Below are 22,597 nucleotides of genomic sequence, written 5' to 3'. Positions count from 1 at the left end.
ACAGGGATAAAATGGTTGAGTAAAAGAGTGCTTTGCACTTATATTGCAACATTTGGTGCCCGGTGTTTTTCCTGCTTTGCCTAATCCCCAGGTGGGGCCAGAGGATCCCCCGGTTTGGAGCCCTCCCCCACTTTAGGGTCATCAGAAAGCATGGTGAGGGAGGGAAATGTCCGACAGCACTCCATTATCCCCTGTGCAAACTGATTCCCTTAGGGTATAATGGATAATTGATCTGTGGGTATTTTGGCTCTTGGGAGGGGGGTTGTTCTTTGAGGTAGAGGCACCAAATTTTCAACACAGCATCCAGTGCCTCTCCTCAAAATACCTTCCAAGTTTCAAGAAGATTGGAATGGGGGGTTCAGTTCCATGAACCCCAAAACAAGGCGACTTCTGGGTTTTTTGGCTACTGTATGTACAGAGTGTTGGACAGGATGGGCCATTTGCCTGATCCAACATGGCTTCTCTTATGTTCTTATGTGACACAGAGTGTTGGACAGGATGGGCCACTGGCCTGATCCAACATGGCTTCTCTTATGTTCTTATGTGACACAGAGTGTTAGACAGGATGGGCCATTTGCCTGATCCAACATGGCTTCTCTTATGTTCTTATGTGACACAGAGTGTTGGACAGGATGGGCCACTGGCCTGATCCAACATGGCTTCTCTTATGTTCTTATGTGACACAGAGTGTTGGACTGGATGGGCCATTGGCCTGATCCAACATGGCTTTTCTTAAGTTCTTATGTGACACAGAGTGTTGGACTGGATGGGCCATTGGCCTGATCCAACATGGCTTCTCTTATGTTCTTATGTGACACAGAGTGCTGGACTGGATGGGCCATTGGCCTGATCCAACATGGCTTCTCTTATATTCTTATGTGACACAGAGTGTTGGACTGGATGGGCCATTGGCCTGATCCAACATGGCTTCTCTTATGTTCTTATGTGACACAGAGTGTTGGACTGGATGGGCCATTGGCCTGATCCAACATGGCTTCTCTTATGTTCTTATGTGACACAGAGTGTTGGACTGTATGGGCCATTGGCCTGATCCAACATGGCTTCTCTTATGTTCTTATGTGACACAGAGTGTTGGACTGGATGGGCCATTGGCCTGATCCAACATGGCTTCTCTTATGTTCTTATGTGACACAGAGTGCTGGACTGGAGGGGCCATTGGCCTGATCCAACATGGCTTCTCTTATGTTCTTATGTGACACAGAGTGTTGGACTGGAGGGGCCATTGGCCTGATCCAACATGGCTTCTCTTATGTTCTTATGTGACACAGAGTGTTGGACTGGATGAGCCATTGGCCTGATCCAACATGGCTTCTCTTATGTTCTTATGTGCCTCTATCCTTCATTATTCCCTATGGAAGGAAGGCATTTTAAAAGCTGTGCGGTCCCTTTCAATGTGATGGCCAGAACTTTCTTTGGAGTTCAATTATGCTTCTCACACCTTTGCTCCTGGCTCCTTCCAAAGTCTCCTGGCTCCACCCCCAAAGTCTCCAGATACTTCTCAAATTGGACCTGGCAATCCTAACAAGGTGGCGACACTAAGCTGCTGTGAGGATAAACAGAAGGTAGCGAAAACCAATCTGCACTGCCCTCTGATCACTGGAGGAAGGGGAGGGGGGGGTAACATTGCATTTAAATAATACCTGTGTCAGGAGCCCTGATGAGGGGGAGCTGGAAGGGTTAACAGACTAGGAAGAGTTGCCTACCAGCTCCTCAGTGAACAACCAGCAGCTGGCCCATCAATCGCTCTCCCCACATTCCAGGCACCTGCATTGGCTGTGGACAATCAACCTCCTCCAAGCTCTCCCCCTCCCATCTCAAGAGTGCGGAGCTGGCTCCGAAAGGCACTTTCAGAGCAAAGGCATGAGGCACGCTGATGCTTCAGATCTCTCAGCCCTGAGTTCTAGCAGACTCACGGCCACCCAGGGAGCAGGCTGATTAAGGCTCCCATATAACTCCCACCCAGGACGTGGAAGCAACAAGTTGATTCTCTGGCTTGGATCCACACTCCTTCCTGATCCCAGAGCCTGACCTGCTCGAATTCCTTGGCACCCTGACCCTTTGGCTTTCGGACATTGACTTCGGATTCCGGTTTGCGATTTTGCTTTGGTGTTTGACCTCCTGGACTTTGACCTTGGGCTGGCTTTGGACTCCCGCCGGCCTGCGCCCTGCGAACGCGACAACCTGTTTCGTTCTAAGCCAAAACAATCCTCTCCTTCTTGAAGCATCATTTGGGCGAGGGGAAAACGAAGCAGCAGATAATGAGATATAAGACGGTGTGCAAGAGCGTCCACGCTGTCTACAGGCCATCTTGAGTGTTTTTTGAAAGCGGAGCAGAGCATATGAACATATGAAGCTGCCTTATACTGAATCAGACCTTTGGTCCATCAAAGTCAGTATTGTCTTCTCAGCCTGGCAGCGGCTCTCCAGGGTCTCAAGCTGAGGTTTTTCACACCTATTTGCCTGGATCCTTTTTTGGAGATGCCGGGGATTGAACCTGGGACCTTCTGCTTCCCAAGCAGATGCTCTACCACTGAGCCACCATCCCTCCCCAAACGTATGACCATATGAAGCTGCCTTATACTGAATCAGACCCTCGGTCCATCAAAGTCAGTATTGTCTTCTCAGCCTGGCAGCGGCTCTCCAGGGTCTCAAGCTGAGGTTTTTCACACCTATTTGCCTGGATCCTTTTTTGGAGATGCCGGGGATTGAACCTGGGACCTTCTGCTTCCCAAGCAGATGCTCTACCACTGAGCCACCGTCCCTGTCGATGTAAACGCTGCCTCTCAAACCTTCAGTTACGTAAGGGTTCCTTTGCTCTGCCGGCATCTCTGATCTATGCACATTGCTTATGAGCCACGATTGATGCTCTCTCCTACGAGAGGTCTCTCAAGGTCTGGCAAGCTGCAAAAACAAAAACCCAATTTCCCCATCGAGCGAGGAAATTATACAAACAGCTCTTCTCATGGCAGGCCGTTTATGAGAGCCAGTCTCCGACGGAGTTCAACGCTTTGTCAAGTATTTTTTTTTTGTTGTTGTTCTTTAAAAAATGCACTTGTGTTAAAAACTCCCCAAGAACAGAAAGCAAAAGCAAAGAGAAGAAACTTTCCTCCCTTCCGTGCCAGATTTCTGTATGCACACAGTTTATGTGAAGGAACACCCAAAGTTAGACTCCAGCCCCTGCAGTTTGCAGTACATTTTATTCCTGGAATGGGAACAGCATGATGTGAACTATTGAATTAATGAAAGTAATGATACAGGGTGTGTTTAGTCCACTCAAACTCCAGGGGGAGCTGTAATTTATGTTTTCTACTATCATGAGCTTATTGAATCCATCATTTGTTTCCCTTTTTGTTGAGCTTCCTGTCTTCGTTGTATCGTAAAGGTTCCTTAGTTAATGGAAGCTCTATAGCAGGGGCGGTCAAACTTGCTTAATGTAAGAGCCACACAGGAAAAATGTCAGATGTTTGAGAGCCGTAAGACATGAACTTCAGATGTTTGTAGGGTTGCCAAGTCCAATTCAAGAAATATCTGGGGACTTTGGGGGTGGAGCCAGGAGACTTTGGGGGTGAAGCCAAGATCAAGGCTGTGACGAGCATCATTGAACTCCAAAGAGAGTTCTGGCCATCACATTTAAAGGGACAGCACACCTTTTCAATGCCTTCCCTCCATAGGAAATAATGAAGGATAGGGGCACCTTCTTTTGGGGCTCATAGAATTGGACCCCGTGGTCCAATCGTTTTGAAACTTGGTGGGTATTTTTTGGAGAGGCACTAGATGCTAAACTGAAAATTTGGTCCCTCTACCCCCAAAAACAGCTGCCCCAGAGCCCCAGATAACCGCAGATCAATTCTCCATGATTTTCTATGGGAATAAATCTCCCTAGGGAATAACAGAGTTCCCAACAGACATTTCCCTCCCCTCCCCCCACTTTCTGAAGCGGGGGGAGAGCCTCCAAACCGGGGGATCCCCTGCCCCCACCTGGGGATTGGCAACCCTAGATGTTTGAGAGCTACAAGGAAGGAAGGAAGGGGGAGGGGAGGGAGGTGGAAAGAAAGCAACTTTCACTATAAATGCATTCTGCCAGCTGGCTTGGCTTGGAGAAGTGATTTGAAGAGACAAATGCCTTCTCCAAGATGGTCAATGGGGCAGGGAGGGGGGCTTCAAGAGCCACAGTTTGGCCACCCCTGCTCTATAGTTTATTCCTTCTTGCAGTCGTCTTATTGCTACAGTAAACTTTAAAGAATACAACTATGCATGTGTAGGGCTGGTTTTATTTCCCTAGCTCTGCTAACATATCCCTTCTTTCTCGAGGGTTACCAAAGGGTTGCCAAGTCCAATTCAAGAAATAGCTGGGGACTTTGGGGGCGGAGCCAGGAGCAAGGCTGTGCTCTGGCCATCACATTTAAAGGGGCCGCACACCTCTTCAATGCCTTCCCTCTGTTGGAAATAATGAAGGATAGGGGTACCGTTTTGGGGGGCTCCCAGAATTGGACCCGCTGGTCCAATCTTCCTGAAATCTGGAGGATTTTTTGGGGGGAAAGCAATGGAAGCGATGCTGAAAATTTGGTGCCTCTACCTCAATAAACAGCCCCCCCCCCGAGCCCCAGATACCCACGGATCAATTCTCCATTGTTCCCTACAGGAATTGGTCTCCATAGGGAATAATGGAGCGCCCAGCAGACATTTCCTTCCCCTCCCCCACTTTCTGATGACCCTGAAGCCGGGGGAGGGCCTTCAAACTGAGGGATCCCCTGCTCCCACCTGGGGATTGGCAACGCTTGGTTACCAGGATCCCCCGGCCACCAATGAGGGGTGGTTGTCAACTTGAGGCTGGGAAGGTCCTGGAGATTTAGGGATGGAGCCTGGAGAGGGCAGGGATATCAGTGGGGCACACTGCCCTAGAGTCCACCCTCCAAAGCATCCATTTCCTCCGGAGGAACTGATCTGTGTAGTCTGGAGATGATCCTTTCAACTGCAGATGCCAGGAACTGAACCTCCAACAGTTTGGTGTGGTGGCTAAGTGTGCGGACTCTTATCTGGGAGAACTGGGTTTGATTCCCCGCTCCTCCACTTGCAGCTGCTGGAATGGCCTTGAGTCAGCCATAGCACTGGCAGAGGTTGTCCTTGAAAGGGCAGCTTCTGGGAGAGCCCTCCCAGCCCCACCCACCTCACAGGGTGTCTGTTGTGGGGGGGGGGGAGGTAAAGGAGATTGTGAGTTGCTCTGAGATGCGAAGTGAAGGCAGGATGTAAATCCAACACCCTCCTCCTCCTTGCCAAACAGATGTTCTACCACTGTACCACAGCCCTCAACACAGTTTGCAGATGCAGGACAAAATCATGCAAAGCAGAAATAACAGCAGACATCGGATTTATATTCCGCCCTCCACTCAAGAGTCTCAGAGCGGCTCACAATCTCCTTTCTCTCCCTCCTCCACAACAGACACCCTGTGAGGTGGGTGGGGCTGAGAGGGCTCTCCCAGCAGCTGCCCTTTCAAGGACAACCTCTGCCAGAGCTATGGCTGACCCAAGGCCATTCCAGCAGCTGCAAGTGGAGGAGTGGGGAATCAAACCTGGTTCTCCCAGTAGAATAACTAATATCAACTAAGAGAATAATTTTAATGTTCTGGGGGTTTTTAGCATGAACACATGCTGCCCTCTGCATGAAAATGTAAACTTGACATGATGGGAGGTGGTTGAAAAAAAAGACCTGCAATTTCTCTGCCCTGTTTTTCGGATAGTGTGAACGGGGGGCGGAGGTTGTAGCAGGAACTCCTTTGTATATTAGGCCACACCCCTCTGATGTAGCCAATCCTCCAAGACCTTACAGTAGGCTCTGTAACAAGAGACCTTTAAGCTCTTGGAGGATTGGCTACATCAGAGGGGTGTGGCCTAATATGAAAAGGAGCTCCTGCTAGAATTCCACCCCTGCTCCTTTGCATATTAGGCCACACCTCCCTGATGTAGCCAATCCTCCTGGAGCTTACAGTAGGCCCTGTACTATGAGCCCTTTAAGCTCTTGGAGGATTGGCTACATCAGAGGGGTGTGGCCTAATATGCAAAGGAGTTCCTGCTAAAAAAAAAGCCCTGAGTGTGACCGTCGCCTTTTTGATCTTGTTCCCAAAATCTAACTCCTCAGCCATGTAGTTACCTCCACTTTCTTGACTTCTTCCACATCTAGCCCCATAACAGAGAACTTCTCCACGGAGGCATCCGCAAATTCAGTCCGATCATCTGAGAGATCCAGCCAGAGGCGGTGAGTCCGAAGCTTCCCGGACCCCATGATGATGATGTAAACTCGGCTGTCGGTGTCGGAGCCCAGCTCGCTTCCGGTGGTGATGACGACATGGTAAGGAATCACTGGGAACAAAAGCAACAGTCGGTCGAGGCGAGACAGGGCGGAGCCACAGCAGAGCCGCTGAGAAGACCAAAATGCTATCAGCACCAGCTGTTTTAAATCATTTAATGTGTTAGTCTTTGATTGTTATTATGACTAATGTTGTAAGCCGCCCCGAGCCTGCCTGTTGGTGGAACGTGTTATCAAGAAGAAGAAGAAGAATTGCAGATTTATATCCCACCCTTCTCTCTGAATCGGAGACTCAGAGCGGCTTACAATCTCCTCTATCTTCTCCCCCCCCCCAAGTTGAAGCCAATTTATGACAAACCCAGAGGTTGTTTGAGGCAAGGGACAAAAGGCCTCAGGTTCAGCAGGAACACAGCTTCTGAGCCTTCCTCACGGTTCCCCCTCCTCCTGCTCACCTACCTTTTCCATGGAATAGTAGGTGCAGCTGCATAATAATCTCTGGATTAGGAGAGCAGGCAGCCAACCAGCCACCAGGGGCTTTGCCACGCCCCCAGCAGCCCTCATTAACCCCTGGAGAAGCCCGCGCCACCCTTTCTCCACTTCTTATGTGATTTTGGGCGGCAGGTGTCTTGCTGCCCTTTTGACTGGGGGGGGGGTGCGGCCCAGGAGAGCCCCAGGTGAGCGAGACCTGCTTGGGCTGGCTGGATCTCTAGCCAGCCCAAGCAGGCCTCGCTTGCCCAGGGCTCTCTTTTTTGGAATCGGGTTGCTTTCGGCGGGGGGGGGGGGGGCGATATGCTAATGAGTTATGCTAATGAGAGCTCCACCACCTATTTTTCTACAAAACGACCCCTGACTGCAACCAAGAGATCTTGTGTAGGTAAAAAAAAAAAGATCCTACAGAGGGGAACGATGCAAGAACACACATCAATTCTATTTGGTTATAACCACAGCAGAGGCCATCCATCGTCTACATCCTCGTTAGAATGCATGGCAACGCTGATAATGCAACCCGGAAAACACCTCCAACAGATGCTTTGGATATTCTCTCCATAAGGAGGTCTCCAGACAGGGAACGTTGACCAGTGACATTTGTGAGAGGTTACATAGCAACTGGAAGTCCAGATGAAAAGCTACTAGTAGCTGAATCTCAACAGGGCGGAATGACATAGTAAAGAAGGCCTACCCTGACTGGCACAGGATAAGACAATATTCAATAGGGAGAAAAAAATATTGCTGTTTATTACATCTGTGGGTTGTTTGTTTAGATGTTACCCTGAACTCCTCAGAAGCAGCGATGTGGTGTTAATGATATCAGGCTATGCAGGGCTTTTATTGCAGCAGAAGCTCCTTTGCATATTAGGCCCTGATGCAGCCAATCCTCCAAGAGCTTACAAGGCTCTTCTTACAGGGCCTAGGATTCCTAACAGGGCTCTTCTCACAGGGCCTACTGTAAGCTCCAGGAGGATTGGCTACATCAGGGGTGTGTGGCCTAATAGGCAAAGGAGTTCCTGTTACACAAAAAGCCCTGAGCCTATGCAAAGAGGCTAGAGTTTGGTGTGTGCAGCAACTATTAATTTTTGCTACCACATGGTGTCCAGAGGCTTTCTTAAATCCACAGAATCTCCCCAGCCTTTAAAAAAAAAAAAAAGCTAATAGCTGTCGCACACCATTAAAATAGGGGCTGTGGTGGTGGGAGGGTTGGGTATAGGGTTGCCAAGTCCCCTCTCCGTGAGGTGGGTGGGGCTGAGAGGGCTCTCACAGCAGCTGCCCTTTCAAGGACAACTCCTGCGATAGCTATGGCTGACCCAAAGCCATTCCAGCAGGTGCAAGTGGAGGAGTGGGGAATCAAACCCGGTTCTCCCAGATAAGAGTCCACGCACTTAACCACTACACCAAACTGGCTCTCTTCATAAGAAGTGGAGAAAGGGTGTCGCGAGCTTCTCCAGGGGTTAACGAGGGCTGCTGGGGGCGTGGCAAAGTCCCTGGTGGCTGGCTGGCTGCCCGCTCTCCTCATCCAGGGATTGTTATGCAGCTGCACCTCCTATTCAATGGACAAGGTAGGTGGGGAGGAGGAGGGGGAACCCTCAGAAAGGTTCAGGAACTGTGCTGCTGTGAGCTCCTGCTGAATCTGAGGCCTGGTCCCGTGTCCACCCACCTGCCCCCCAGGCCTAGTATTTCCTTACGTGCTCCTTCTACAGGGGAGGACTCTGCGTCGTCCGATTTCTTGTCTTTCACATTTGCATTGTTATCCTTGCTTAGAGATGAGTCATCGATGCTCTTCTGATTGCGATCGTAGTTCTAATGGGAGAGCATAAAAACACACGCAGGAAATTAATCAAGTGGGCCCTTCTCGGTGAACCTGGAAATGTTTTTCTCTGCTCCTCAAGGAATAATAGTACCACAATTACCGGCATGCGTTATCCTAAAGACATGCACACGTATTAGAAATGGGACTACGACTGCCAAGCTCCCATTCCCTGGCTCCCGTATTCTGTGGTGGGAGAAAAACAAAGACAGAAAGTACTACCTGTTGAGATGGCAATAGGGCTGCCAAGTCCAATTCCAGAAATATCCGGGGACTTTGGGGGTGGAGCCAGGAGACGTTGGGGGTGGAGCCAGGAGACTTTGGGGTGGTGCCAGGAGACTTTGGGGGTTGTGCCAGGAGATTTTGGGGGTGGAGCCAGGAGCAAGCTGGTGACAAGCGTAATTGAACTCCAAAAGGTGTTCTGGCCATCACATTTAAAGGGACAGCACACCTTCCCTCCATTGGAAATCATGAAGAATAGGGGCACCTTCTTTGGGGGCTCGTAGAATTGGACCCCCTGCTCCAATCCTTTTGAAACTTGGAGGGTACTTTGGGGAGAGGCGTCGGATGCTATGCTGCAAATGTGGTGCCTCTACCTCAAAAAACAGCCCCCCCCCCCGAGCCCCAGATACTCACGGATCAATTCTTCATTATACCCTATGGGAACTAGTCTTCATAGGCAATAATGGAGTGCCCAGCAGGCATTCTTCCCCCCACTTTCTGAAAACCCTCTAGGTGAAACCAGGAGATCTCCTACTTTGAGAACTGATCTTCAGCTGGCAGAGATCAGTTTCCTTGGAGAAAATGGCCGCTTTGAAGGGTGGACTCTAGGGCATTGTCCCATGCTGAGGCCCCTCCCCTCCCCAAACCCCGCCCTCTCCCGGCTCCACCCCCAAAGTCTTCAGGTATTTTCCAACACAGACCTAGCAACCCTGCCTTCCACCCCTTCTGTTTAATACTGGAAACTATGTGTATTTGTGCTTTTCTGCTTCTTAAGAGAGATCTTCAAATGAGTTCTGCAGGCCTCATTTTGGGCAGAACTCCAGAACCTCTATATTTTGTGCTCTTCCTTTCTTAACCCCCCGCCCCCAATACTTGCCCCTGGGCTTCATGATTCAAACCCGCTGTGAGAATTCTGCTGAAATCTGAGATGTGACAAATTTTCTAATATTTTTCCCACCCCCCCCCCCCCCCAAAATAAGGGGAAATAGCCAAAACATATAAGAACATAAGAGAAGCCATGTGGGATCAGGCCAATGGCCCATCCAGTTCAACACTCTGAGTCACATAAGAACATACAAGAAGCCATGTTGGATCAGGCCTATGGCCCATCCAGTCCAACACTCTGTGTCACATAAGAGAAGCCATGTTGGATCAGGCCAGTGGCCCATCCAGTCCAACACTCTGTGTCACATAAGAGAAGCCATGTTGGATCAGGCCAGTGGCCCATCCAGTCCAACACTCTGTGTCACATAAGAACATAAGAGAAGCCCTGTTGGATCAGGCCAATGGCCCATCCAGTCCAACACTCTGTGTCACATAAGAACATAAGAGAAGCCATGTTGGATCAGGCCTATGGCCCATCCAGTCCAACATTCTGTGTCACATAAGAACATAAGAGAAGCCCTGTTGGATCAGGCCTATGGCCCATCCAGTCCAACATTCTGTGTCACATAAGAACATAAGAGAAGCCCTGTTGGATCAGGCCAGTGGCCCATCCAGTCCAACATTCTGTGTCACATAAGAACATAAGAGAAGCCCTGTTGGATCAGGCCAGTGGCCCATCCAGTCCAACACTCTGTGTCACATAAGAGAAGCCATGTTGGATCAGGCCACTGGCCCATCCAGTCCAACACTCTGTGTCACATAAGAGAAGCCATGTTGGATCAGGCCACTGGCCCATCCAGTACAACACTCTGTGTCACATAAGAACATAAGAGAAGCCCTGTTGAATCAGACCAATGGCCCATCCAGTTCGACACTCTATGTCACAGAAGAACATAAGAGAAGCCCTGTTGGATCAGGCCAATGGCCCATCCAGTCCGACACTCGGTGTCACATAAGAACATAAGAGAAGCCATGTTGGATCAGGCCAAAGGCCCACCCAGTTCAACACTCTGTGTCACATAAGAACATAAGAGAAGCCATGCTGGATTAGGCCAAAGGCCCCTCCAGTCCAACACTCTGTGTCACATAAGAACATAAGAGAAGCCATGTTGGATCAGGCCAGTGGCCCATCCAGTACAACACTCTGTGTCACATAAGAACATAAGAGAAGCCCTGTTGGATCAGGCCAATGGCCCATCCAGTTCGACACTCTGTGTCACATAAGAACATAAGAGAAGCCATGTTGGATCAGGCCAAAGGCCCACCCAGTTCAACACTCTGGTCGTTTTCGCACTCACCTCCAGCCGGCGCGACCCCCGTCTTCACCGCGCAGGATCTGCGCGGATTTCGCACTAAATGCCGCGGAGCAGCCTTTTGCGCCGGAAACTCCCGTCGCAAAAGCCGTGCAAACGCCAAACTGCTTTTTGGCGATTTACGTTTGAGCGGCTTTTGCGACGGGAGTTTCCGGCGCAAAAGGCTGCTCTGCGGCATTTAGTGCGAAATCCGCGCAGATCCTGCGCGGTGAAGAGGGGGTCGCGCCGGCTGGAGGTGAGTGCGAAAACGACCTAAGTGTCACATAAGAACATAAGAGAAGCCACACTGGATCAGGCCAATGGCCCATCCAGTCCAACACTCTCTGTCACATAAGAACGTAAGTGAAACCATGTTGGATCAGGCCAATGGCCCATCCAGTCCAATACTCTGTGTCACCTAAGAACATTAGAGAAGCCAGTTGGATCAGGCCAATGGCCCATCCAGTCCAACACTCTATGTCACACAGTGGCCAATATATGTGTGTGTGTATACACACACACACATATATATACTGTGGCTAATAGCCACTGATGGACCTCTGCTCCATATTTTTATCCAATCCCCTCTTAAAGCTGGCTTCGCTTGCAGCCGCTACCACCTCCTATGGCAGTGAATTCCACATGTCAATCAGCCTTTGGGAGAAGAAGTACTTCCTTTTATCTGTTCTAAACTGACTGCTCAGCAATTTCATTGAATGCCCACGAGTTCTTGTATTGTGAGAAAGGGAGAAAAGTATTTCTTTCTCTACTTTCTCCATCCCATGCATAATCTTGTAAACTTCTATCATATCACCCCGCAGTCGACGTTTCTCCAAGCTCAAGAGCCCCAAGCATTTTAACCTTTCTTCATAGGGAAAGTGTTCCAGACCTTTAATCATTCTAGTTGCCTTTTTCTGCACTTTTTCCAGATGGAAATTGTCATCCTGCCATTGTGGCTACATAGGAGAAAGTAATGTTAAAAAGTATGATGGGCAGCGTTCCCTCTAAGCTGAGTTAGTGTGAGCTAGCTCACAGATTTTTGGCCTCCGGCTCACACATTACTGACTTAGCTCAGGGAAAATAGCCCCAGAGCAAACTAATTTATGCAGCAGCTCACAACTTTAATGCTCGTCGCTCACAACATTAATGAAGAAAGGTTGAAACGCTTGGGACTCTTTAGCGTGGAGAAACATCGACTGCGGGGTGACATGATAGAGGTTTACAAGATAATGCATGGGATGGAGAAAGTAGAGAAAGAAGTACTTTTCTCCCTTTCTCACAATACAAAAACTCGTGGGCATTCGATGAAATTGCTGAGCAGACAGGTTAAAACGGATAAAAGGAAGTACTTCTTCACCCAAAGGATGATTAACATGTGGAATTCACTGCCACAGGAGGTGGTGGCGGCCACAAGTATAGCCACCTTCAAGAAGGGTTTAGATAAAAATATGGAGCACAGGTCCATCAGTGGTTATTAGCCACAGTGTATGTGTGTATATAAATTTTTTTGCCACTGTGTGACACAGAGTGTTGGACTTGATGGGCCGTTGGCCTGATCCAACATGGCTTCTCTTATGTTCTTAATGCCAGTAGCTCACAAAGTAATTCTTGCTCACGAGACTCCGTGGCTTAGAGGGAACATATTACGAAAATGCTAATTCCAGAAGCATTTTAAAGCAGATGCTGAGCTGATATAATTTAGTATACCTTCCGATGACGTCAGGAAATTGTGGCATATGCAAATCAGTTATGCTAATGAGCTCTGGCACCTCTTTTTCTGAAAAGTATAAATAGAACCTAAAAGTCAGTATTCAGCGTTTCCCCCCACCCACCCCTTTTCCCTTTCGAAATGTGTGGGGATCATTCTGCCCAAAGCCGAGTTCTGTGTCACTTAAAAGTACCTGCATTGCATTAGAACCAGTCGTTATGTAGGGCATTATCTCTCCCGTTTATAGGGGTTTGGGGAGGATCAACAAATTAAGAATTTTGAAGCTCTTTGCAGAATGGGAAAAAAGTGTCATTAGGAGGGAAAATAGTAATAAAAGTTATCAGGGGGAGGGGGGAATGAAGGCTGCTGGAACAGCGTGCCTAAATGCGAAAATCCCATCGCACATTCACGGAAATTGTTTTTTGTTAAACCTAATTAGTTTTGCCTCCTTAAAAGGAATTAATAATGGCGAAAAAGTAAGTCTGGTCCCACTAGGGCTCTCGGCCGCTGCACCGTGCATTTGAGGCAGCCCGTCAAACTTGTCCCCGGGGAAAGCTCCATTTGCCCCGGTGTTAATATGTAATCGTTCTTCAGTCGCAAACGTGCAATTAAAACAACGTCCTGCCCTGTCGAACAAGCCCTGGAAGAGAGAACCCAGCTTCAGTCAACCACGGTACAGGTCCTTGCTGGGTAAAAGGGCAGACGCCACCTATTAATTTTGAGCCTGTTAATTAATCCACCTCCCTTGAATGTTAATTAGCTACATTTTCAGTGGCTGTGGAATGTATGAGCTGGGGTTTTCTTCCCTCCCCCTCATAGAAGCTACTATTAGGGTTGCCAGCTCCAGGCTGGGAAATTCCTGGAGATTTAGGGATGGTGCCTTGGGAGGGTCAAGTTTGGAGAGGGAAGCGACCTCAGCACAGTTTAATGCAATAGATTCCACCCTCCAAAGCAGCCATTTTCTCCAAGAGAACTGATCTCTGTCATCTGGAGAACTTACTGCAAGCTCTTAAAGGGTTGGCTACACCAAGGGGGTGTAGCCTAATATGCAAAGCAGTCCCTGCTGCCAAAAAAAGCCCTGGGTGGAGTGGTTCAGAGCGGTGAACTCTAATTTGGAGAATCGGGTTCGATTCCCTGCTCCTCAACTTGAAGCCAGCTGGGTGACCTTGCGTCAGTCACAGTTCTTTCAGAGCTCTCGCATCCCCCTGAAAGCCTAGCTTGCCACAAAATAATTTGTTATGAGGGCTGAATCTTACATAAGAATAGACCTTGTCGGGCCAGGTAATGTCAGGCTGAGCCGTGTGTGTACTTATTTAAGACTAGGTAGCAGTGATATAAATTTTATAAAGGGCACAGACAAACACAGTTAAAGATTTAAAAAAACATGCCGAAAACATTAGCACTCAGTCTTAAAGGTTCTTTCTTTGTTTTTCTCCCGGGGGATCCAGGGAACCGGGCAAAGGAAGCTCTGGCTCTTTCCCTCCCTCCCCCAGGGGACCAGGAGTGGGAGGAGCCTCAACCAATCAAAAGAAGAGAGGCTTGGCTCAGTAGCTCTGCTGTGTGATTGAGAGAGCCTGGCAAAACAAGCTATCCCTCCCCCCTTTTACCCCAAGGGAGGAGCCTCAGCCAATTAAGAAGACAGAGGCTTTGTTCTGTAGCTCCTGTGCAATTGAGCTAGCTTGGCAAAGTAAGCTGTTATGCAGAATGAAGCAAGAGAGATAGAGAAGGAAGCAGATGACAGCCAGTTGCTCGGGGGCCTGATTGGAGCCCTCTGGGGGCCTGATTCAGCCCACAGGCCACGTGTTTGACACCGCTGAGCTAGAGCTTCTGGCTGCCAGGCAATCCTGGGTTCTCCTGGCTATAAGACACACGCTGCAATACAATAATTACTTAATCTGTTACTCTACACCCTGCACCACTGTCCCCGAAACAAGGGATAGTGATTTGTTTGCAATTGAATCTTGACTATATTCCCAAGCCAGCCTCTGAACAATGCAGTGAACCTTCGGTGGCAGCACGAAAGACCTCCCCGACTTACTTTTTCATAAAGGATCCGCTCAATCTTGCCATCTTCCTTCTTCATCGACAGCCAGCGCTCACACATAAACAGGTAGTAGTCATCTGTGTTCTCATTCACAATCTCTACTTTGTCCAGGTACCAATCGGGTCGCGGCATGCTGTTGTCATGACGGATCAGGATTTTGTAGATTGTCCCCAAGTCCACTGCCTGGATTCTGAATATGTCTTCCTGTAGAGATCGAACAGAGATGGATGGTCTTGCTTTAGGGTTGCCAATTCCCCCCCCCCCAGCCTCTGGGGGGCGATGATGTCACCCGAGAGTGATGTCATCGTGATGTCGCGTGCCAGCCACTCTAGGCATTTCTGGGAAAACTCGATGGTTTTCCCAACGACTCTAGCATTTTGAGAGGGAAAACCTCTATGGTACCTATTGTACCATAGAGTTTTCCTTCCCAAATTGCTAGAGCGTCCGGGAAAACCATCGAGTTATCCCAGAAACACCTAAAGCGGCTGGCACACAACATCACCAGCGTGATGAGGGCACTTGCAGGTGATGTCATTGCCCCGGCAACGTCAGGGAAGGTTCACACTGCTGGCCCACTGTGGGCCAGCAGCTAGGGAACCTTCCAGTGTGGGAGGACCCCCACCCGGACCAGCGGCTTAGCAGCCCTATCTTGCTTCAGTAGTACCACTGCTAAGCCAACCAGCCATGTAGTCCCATGAAAACAGCCTTAAGTACCCTGTCGTTTTTGGAATTCCTCTCTGAATTCCCTGTTCCTACTATGAAGTATCTTGGGTTGCCCTGAAGGCTGAGCTTGGCCTTTTCTTTTTATTGGTTGCCCACTCTGGGGTAGGGAATTCCTGGAGATTCTGGGGTGCGACCTGGGGAATGAGGGGATTAGAGAAGGTCCCTGCCTCATCAGGGATGTGATGCTCTATATCCGGGTGGCCAAACTGGGGCTCGGGAGCCACACGTGGCTCTTTCACACATACTGTGTGGCTCTCAAAGCCCCCCCCCACCCTGTCAGCTGACTTGGAGAAGGCATTTGCCTCTTTAAGTCACTTCACGAAGCAAAGCCAGACAGCCAGCAGCTCGGAGAATGCATTTAAAGTTGCTTTCATTCCACCTCTCCCTTCCTTCCCCTCCCCATCTATTTCCTTCCTCCCTCCCTCCCTCCTCTCAGACACCTGATATTCATGCCTTGCGGCTCTCAAACATCTGACATTTATTCGCCGTGGCTCTTATGTTAAGCAAGTTTGGCTACCTCTGCTATAGAGTGTGTACTATATATTGTTTTGAATTCTATGTTGTAAGCCGCCCTGAGCCCGCCTCGGTAGGGAGGGCGGAATATAAATAGAATGAATGAATGAATGAATGAATGAATAAATAAATAAAAATACTATCCCCATTTAGCTGTGAGTTCCCAGGTTCAAATACCCACTTGGTCACCCATTCTCAAGTTCGTTCAGCACAGACAAGCTGGCTCAAAACATCAGCCATTGATTTGCAAGGAGAAGACAACTCCAACACCCAACAACTTCAGCTAACCTACAAAACTGGAAACTGAAACAAGAGCTCCATGCAGCAGGATCAAACTAAATCGCAGCTGGCTGCATGTGAAGGAGTGGGGAATCAAACCCAGTACTCCAGATTACAGCCTGCTGCTCTTAACCACACACCAATTGTGTGGTCTCTATTGTGTCCCTCCCCAAACTTTGCTTCCTAACGTCTAGGAATTTCCCAATCCAGCGGCAACCTCGTTAAGAACCCACATCCAATGGAGAAAAGCTCTTCACTGGTAACATCTCTACCTGTGCTCTTTCAAATTTGTTCATGTATGTTTCAGACTTGCTCAGTTTTCTCTCCCCTGTATCTCCCAGGTCTCCGTAGATGGTCAAGAACACGTTGGCATCTGTTCCGGCACCAAAAATGTCTCCGGTGCAAACAGTAATATTGTATGTGCAATCTATTAAAAAAAAAAAAAAACACCAGGATTATACATTTGGAGAGGTGAAAGTGGCTAGAAAAGCACCTTTATTTGATCCCAAACCCATTTATGCATCCATGGGCTGTGATCAGACACATAAAATAATGCACTTTCAATCCACCTTCAGTGCACTTTCCAATTGGATGTTATTGTCTGGGCTAGCAGAATCCAGTTGGAAAGTACATTATTTAAAGTGTGTGATCACAGCCAGGGCTTTTTGGTAGGAAAAAACCCAGCAGGGACTTTATTTGCATATTAAGCCACTCCCCCTAACATCACCATTGTTTCGCGCAGGGCTTTTTTGTAGAAAAAGCCCAGCAGGAACTCATTTGCATATTACGCCATACCCCCTGGCACTGTTGGAGCAAGAATCTACATAAACCCAGTCTGACAGCTACAGTATGACAGCTGGTGATCTAGCTGCCAGGCTAGGTCACAGTGACCTGATCAGCAGACCGGCTTGAGCCGGCAGAAGCCAAGTGATGCAATCTGCTGAGTCAGCACGGCCAGGATTGGCTGCTTGGACTATATATGATCTGTGTGTGCATCACACAGGTCTCTCCCTGTGAGATGGTGGTTAGGCGAAGCACTTTGTCCGTGGAGGTGATATTGTATAGACTGCACAAGAGAGCACTTGTTGTGTATATATGTTAATACACCTTTTGGCACTAGTTGCACGTGTAAGCCTGATTTTCTTTCCTGAAGCCCTGTGTCGGGCAAGTCATCTCCCTCACTCTGCTACTCCCGCTCCGACAGGGCTATGGGCCCAGGGCGGTTCCGCTGCGCGGAGGAGAGAGTTGCGAGTTGAGCTGACTGTGAGTTTGGAAAGAGCCGGAGGCGAGGAACGCCGGTGAAGGACACAGAAGCACCACCGTTCTCTGTTTGAGAGCCAGAGAGACGTCGGCAGCCAGCTGTGAGGAGGAGTCGGCACGATGGCTCAGCAACAGCTTGGAGTAGCCGTTGAGAAGCTCACCTCAGCCAACTACGCGGTGTGGAGCCTGAGAATGCAACACTACCTCAAGCGTGAAGGGCAATGGCTGTTCGTGAGTAACCCCCCTGCTGACTTATCTCCTGCCGAGACTGTGTTATCGGATAAGGCACTGGCCAACATAGTGCTATCTATAGGAGATGACCAGCTGGTTTATGTGCGAGGGAAGGACACTCCCAAGGCTGCCTGGGACGCGTTGAGTGCGGTGCATGTTAGCACCACTGCTGGTTCCCTCATGGCCTTGACAAGGAGGATGTTCCGCACCGTTATGCCGGCTGGAGGGTGTGTGAAAGATCACATCAAACGGCTAACGGACTGTTTCGTTGAGCTGGAGGCAAGAGGCAAGACTGTAGCTCCAGACGACAGAGTGTACATTTTGCTGTCGTCGTTGCCACCTGAGTACACTCCCCTGATAACTTCTCTGGAGACGGTGGACGTAGCGACCCTGACCATGGAATACGTCTGTGCCCACCTGCTTGACTTCCAAGAGAGAATTGCGGCCGTGAGCTGTCCGGGGGTGTCGGCCGGGCAGCGTGCCGTTATCGGTGTGTCCGGGAAGACAGCCAAGAATGAGCCAGCTTTTGCTGCTGGCAGGCGTCCGAAGGTGGAGGAAGTGGAGCCGACTGCGTTTGCAGTCCGTCGCTGCTATGGATGCGGGTCGTCGCAGCACCTGCTCCGAGCTTGCCCTGAGAGGGAGAAGAGGCGGGGGCGTGTGCGGCGAGAGCGGAGGACCGCCAGCCCGTGTGAGGAAGCAACCCGGCTGGTCACGTCTGCAGTAGAGAGCACAGGGTCTGCTTGGATTTTAGACTCCGGGGCAACGAGCCATCTCTGCTGCGAGAAGGAGTTGTTGAAAAACATTGACAGTCCTGAGCATAAGTATGTGAGATTGGCTGATGGGACCACTGCCAATTCTGTTTGCTCAGGCAATGTGGAATTTCCTGCACTGAAATGTATGTTGCAAAATGTGTTGTATGTACCCTCACTGCAGTCTAACCTGTTGAGTGTTAGCACACTGTTTGACCAGGGATACCAGGTGAGATTTGAGAAAACCTGCTGCAAAATCCTGGGAGGTGGGGGAAAGTTGCTTGTGACAGGAAAGAGGGAAGGTAAACTGTATGTGGTCCAGAGTGATTGTGCCCAGGTGGCTCAGGTGTCGAATGAGCCTGTGCACAATAATTGTATACATTTGCTCCATAGGAGACTTGGGCACTGCGGATTTAGGGCGTTAAAGAAAACCCTGGAGCTTGTGCCTAGTTTGAAAGTAAATCCTTGCAAATGTTACTTGGATTGCCAGGTCTGCAAGAAGACCAAAAGCAAGGCGTGTGCTGTTGCTAAAGAAAGCTCAAGGGAAAGCACACAAGCCCTGGAACTAGTCCATTTAGACGTTATTGGCCCATTGCCAAAGAGTCTGTCGGGGAGGAGATACTGCTTGGTGGCCACCGACGACCACACGAGGTACGCGTGGGTTTTCACCATGGTGCATAAGTCTGAGGTGTATAAGACATTCACCAAGTGGGTCAAAGCAGTGGAGAGACAATTAGGGGTTAATCTCCTGGCTGTACAAACCGACAGAGGGGGGGAATTCTTATCTAACCAGATGAAACGTTGGCTGGAGAACAAGGGCATCGCCCACCGTCTGACGAACCCGGCAACGCCCCGAGAAAATGGGCATGGGGCTGTATTGCAGAATGTGATGTATTGCATGTTAGAGGATGCACAACTGCCAATGACCTATTGGGCAGAAACCATACATGCAGCTGTTTTTTTGCAAAATAGGGTTTGGTGTAATACTGTGAAAAATGTGCCTTACAGGTTACTGTTGAACAAGACCCCAGATTTGAGTTCTTTAAAAGTCTTTGGGTCACGGGCTCGGGTTGGCATCCACTCCACGAGTAGCGGGGAGGGGGATGTCCGGGCAGAGAGCCTAATTTTTCTGGGCTACAAGCCAAGGGCCAGGTGTTATCGTTTCTGCAATAGCAAAAGCAAGATTACGCTTAGTAAGAGTGCCCAGTTCAATGAAGAAAGCAGCTGGCCAAGGTTGCACTCCTTGCAGAAACAATTTGTCCTGCTGCCAAGTAGCGATAACGATGTTGGAGCGCAGCCCAGAACTCCAGCCCAGGAGGTGGCACCCAGTGGGGCTGGAGAAGGTGAGCCGAATGCTGGCACAGAGCCTGACGAGCAGAGTCAGGAGGCAGAGCCCCAAATGCAGGAACTGGAGGTAAAGTGTGAGAGTCAGGAGGTTCAACACCCAATTACAGGGGCAGAGCAACCAGCCCAGGAGGTGGGAACAGAGCAACCCGAAGAAGACAAAGCTGGTCCAAGCACAGGGCCACGGGTGTCTGCCAGGTCCACCAAAGGCCAACGTCCCGCTAGGTACAAGTGTCCCTATGTCACTCTGACTGTCAATCCAGACCCACCCGGATTTGAGGAAATGTTAAAAGAAAAGGCTAAGAAATGGAAAGCCTGGGTGGCAGAGTGCGAGGCAAGGGAGAAGGAGGCTGAAGCCAAGCGTCTGAAAGAGCTGGCTGAACAGGAACACGATGATGTGTTTTACAATCATGATGAGTTCCTGAACGAATTCCGGAAAGGGTTCCGAGCTACGTAAATATGAACTGTAATGTTGCTGGTGGACATGTATGTAAACTGTGTAAAGTGTTTTGGTGCACTGGGTTTAAATAGATTAGGAGGTGTGTTGGAGCAAGAATCTACATAAACCCAGTCTGACAGCTACAGTATGACAGCTGGTGATCTAGCTGCCAGGCTAGGTCACAGTGACCTGATCAGCAGACCGGCTTGAGCCGGCAGAAGCCAAGTGATGCAATCTGCTGAGTCAGCACGGCCAGGATTGGCTGCTTGGACTATATATGATCTGTGTGTGCATCACACAGGTCTCTCCCTGTGAGATGGTGGTTAGGCGAAGCACTTTGTCCGTGGAGGTGATATTGTATAGACTGCACAAGAGAGCACTTGTTGTGTATATATGTTAATACACCTTTTGGCACTAGTTGCACGTGTAAGCCTGATTTTCTTTCCTGAAGCCCTGTGTCGGGCAAGTCATCTCCCTCACTCTGCTACTCCCGCTCCGACAGGCACCAAGCCAGCCAGAACTGCATTCCTGTGTGCTCCTGCTCAAAAAAAAAAAGGTCTGATCACAGCTATGGTGTCATGGTTAAGAGTGGCAGACTCCAATCTGGAGAACCAGGTTTAATTCTCCGCTCTTCCTCCACATGCAGCCAGCTGGGTGACCTTGGGCCAGTCCCAGTTCTCTCAGGGCTCTCTCAGCCCCACTTACCTCTCAAGGTACCTATTGTGGAAACAGAAAGGGAAAGCAGGTTGTGAGCCCTTCTGGGACTCCTTCAGGTAGTGAAAAGCTGAGTATAATAACCAACTCTATACCCCCATCATATCCCATTTTTCTCCCCAGCCAGGACTCCAAAGCAAAGTACTCTCTGCCTCCATTTCCCCACAAAAAATAACCCTGTGAGCAATAGGGGAGGGACGGTGGCTCAGTGGTAGAGCATCAGCTTGGGAAGCAGAAGGTCCCAGGTTCAATCCCTGGCATCTCCAAAAAAGGGTCCAGGCAAATAAGTATGAAAAACCTCAGCTTGAGACCCTGGAGAGCCGCTGCCAGTCTGAGAAGACAATACTGACTTTGATGGACAGAGGGTCTGATTCAGCATAAGGCAGCTTCATATGTTCATATATGTTCAATACTCCCTCTAAGCTGTGGAGTCTTGTGAGCAAAAACTGTACTTCATGAGCTACTGGCATTAAAGTTGTGAGTGACTGCATCAATTAGTTTGCTCTGGGGCCATTTTCCCTGGGCTAAGACAAACATATGTGAGCAGGAGGCTAAAAAAACTATGAGCTAGCTCACACTAACTCAGTTTAGAGGGAACACTGCAGATCAGTTCTCCATTATACCCTATGGGAATCCATTGGGAATAATGGAGTGCCCAGCAGACATTCCCCTCCCCTCCCCTGCTTTCTGATGACCCTGAAGTGGGGGGGGGAGCCTCCAAATCGAGGGATCCCCTGCCCCCACATTTATTTATTTATTTAATTCTATTTCTATCCCCCCGACCCCACTGAGGCAGGCTCAGGGCGGATCACGCGGTCATGCATGTGCATGAATATAGATATATAATAAGACGTAAAAGCAATAAAAGCAATTTAAAACATAAAAAAAATGTCATTTCAGGTGCTATGATCTTAAGCGTGTTGTCTTGCAATTCCAGCTAGGTGTTCTCCGTAAGGCAGATCTTAATGGATCAGATGTTCTAGATAGGGTTGCCAAGTCCAATTCAAGAAATATCTGGGGATTTTGGGGGTGGAGCCAGGAGACATTAGGGGTGGAGCCAAGATCAAGGCTGTAACAAGCATCATGGGACTCCAAAGGGAGTTCTGGCCATCACATTTAAAGGGACGGCACACCTTTTCAATGCATTCCTTCCATTGAAAATAATGGATAGGGGTACCTTCTATAAGGGCTCATAGAATTGGACCACCTGGTCCAATCTTTTTGAAACTTGTGGGATATTTTGGGGAGAGGCACTAGATGCTATACTGAAAATTTGGTGCCTCTACCCCAAAAAACAACCCCGCCCCCGAACCCCGGATACCCGCAGATCAATTCTCCAGGATTTTCTATGGAAATAAATCTCCATAGGGAATAATAAGAGTTCCCAGCAGACATTTCCCTCCCCTCCCTCCACTTTCTGACGACCCTGAAGCGGGGGGGGGGGAGGGTCTCCAAACCGGGGGATCTCCTGCCCCCACCTGGGGATTGGCAACCCTAGTTCTATATGAAGCAGATTGCAAGAGGTGGTCCAGATATTTTTTCTAGGGTTGCCAATCCCCAGATGGGG

The 22,597-nt window shown here is 49.3% G+C and overlaps 1 protein-coding gene across 1 annotated transcript in view; it reads right to left on the bottom strand.

Annotated features, from left to right (window-relative positions):
* The window catches only part of LOXHD1 (lipoxygenase homology PLAT domains 1), a 320,016-nt gene that overhangs the window by 66,872 nt on the left and 230,547 nt on the right, over positions 1-22,597 (bottom strand). Inside the window, exons 29-32 of the mRNA XM_060236607.1 lie at positions 16,566-16,720; positions 14,773-14,982; positions 8,506-8,620; positions 6,170-6,378 (exon numbers count right to left, since the gene is read on the bottom strand). Coding sequence (XP_060092590.1) covers positions 6,170-6,378; positions 8,506-8,620; positions 14,773-14,982; positions 16,566-16,720 — 689 coding nt within the window. The remainder of the gene's footprint in view (positions 1-6,169; positions 6,379-8,505; positions 8,621-14,772; positions 14,983-16,565; positions 16,721-22,597) is intronic.

This window comes from Heteronotia binoei, chromosome 4, assembly GCF_032191835.1.
Source record: "Heteronotia binoei isolate CCM8104 ecotype False Entrance Well chromosome 4, APGP_CSIRO_Hbin_v1, whole genome shotgun sequence".
Lineage (NCBI taxonomy): Eukaryota > Metazoa > Chordata > Lepidosauria > Squamata > Gekkonidae > Heteronotia > Heteronotia binoei.
Note: the sequence above shows the minus strand (reverse complement) of the source record. Positions and strands in the feature narration are given on the sequence as shown.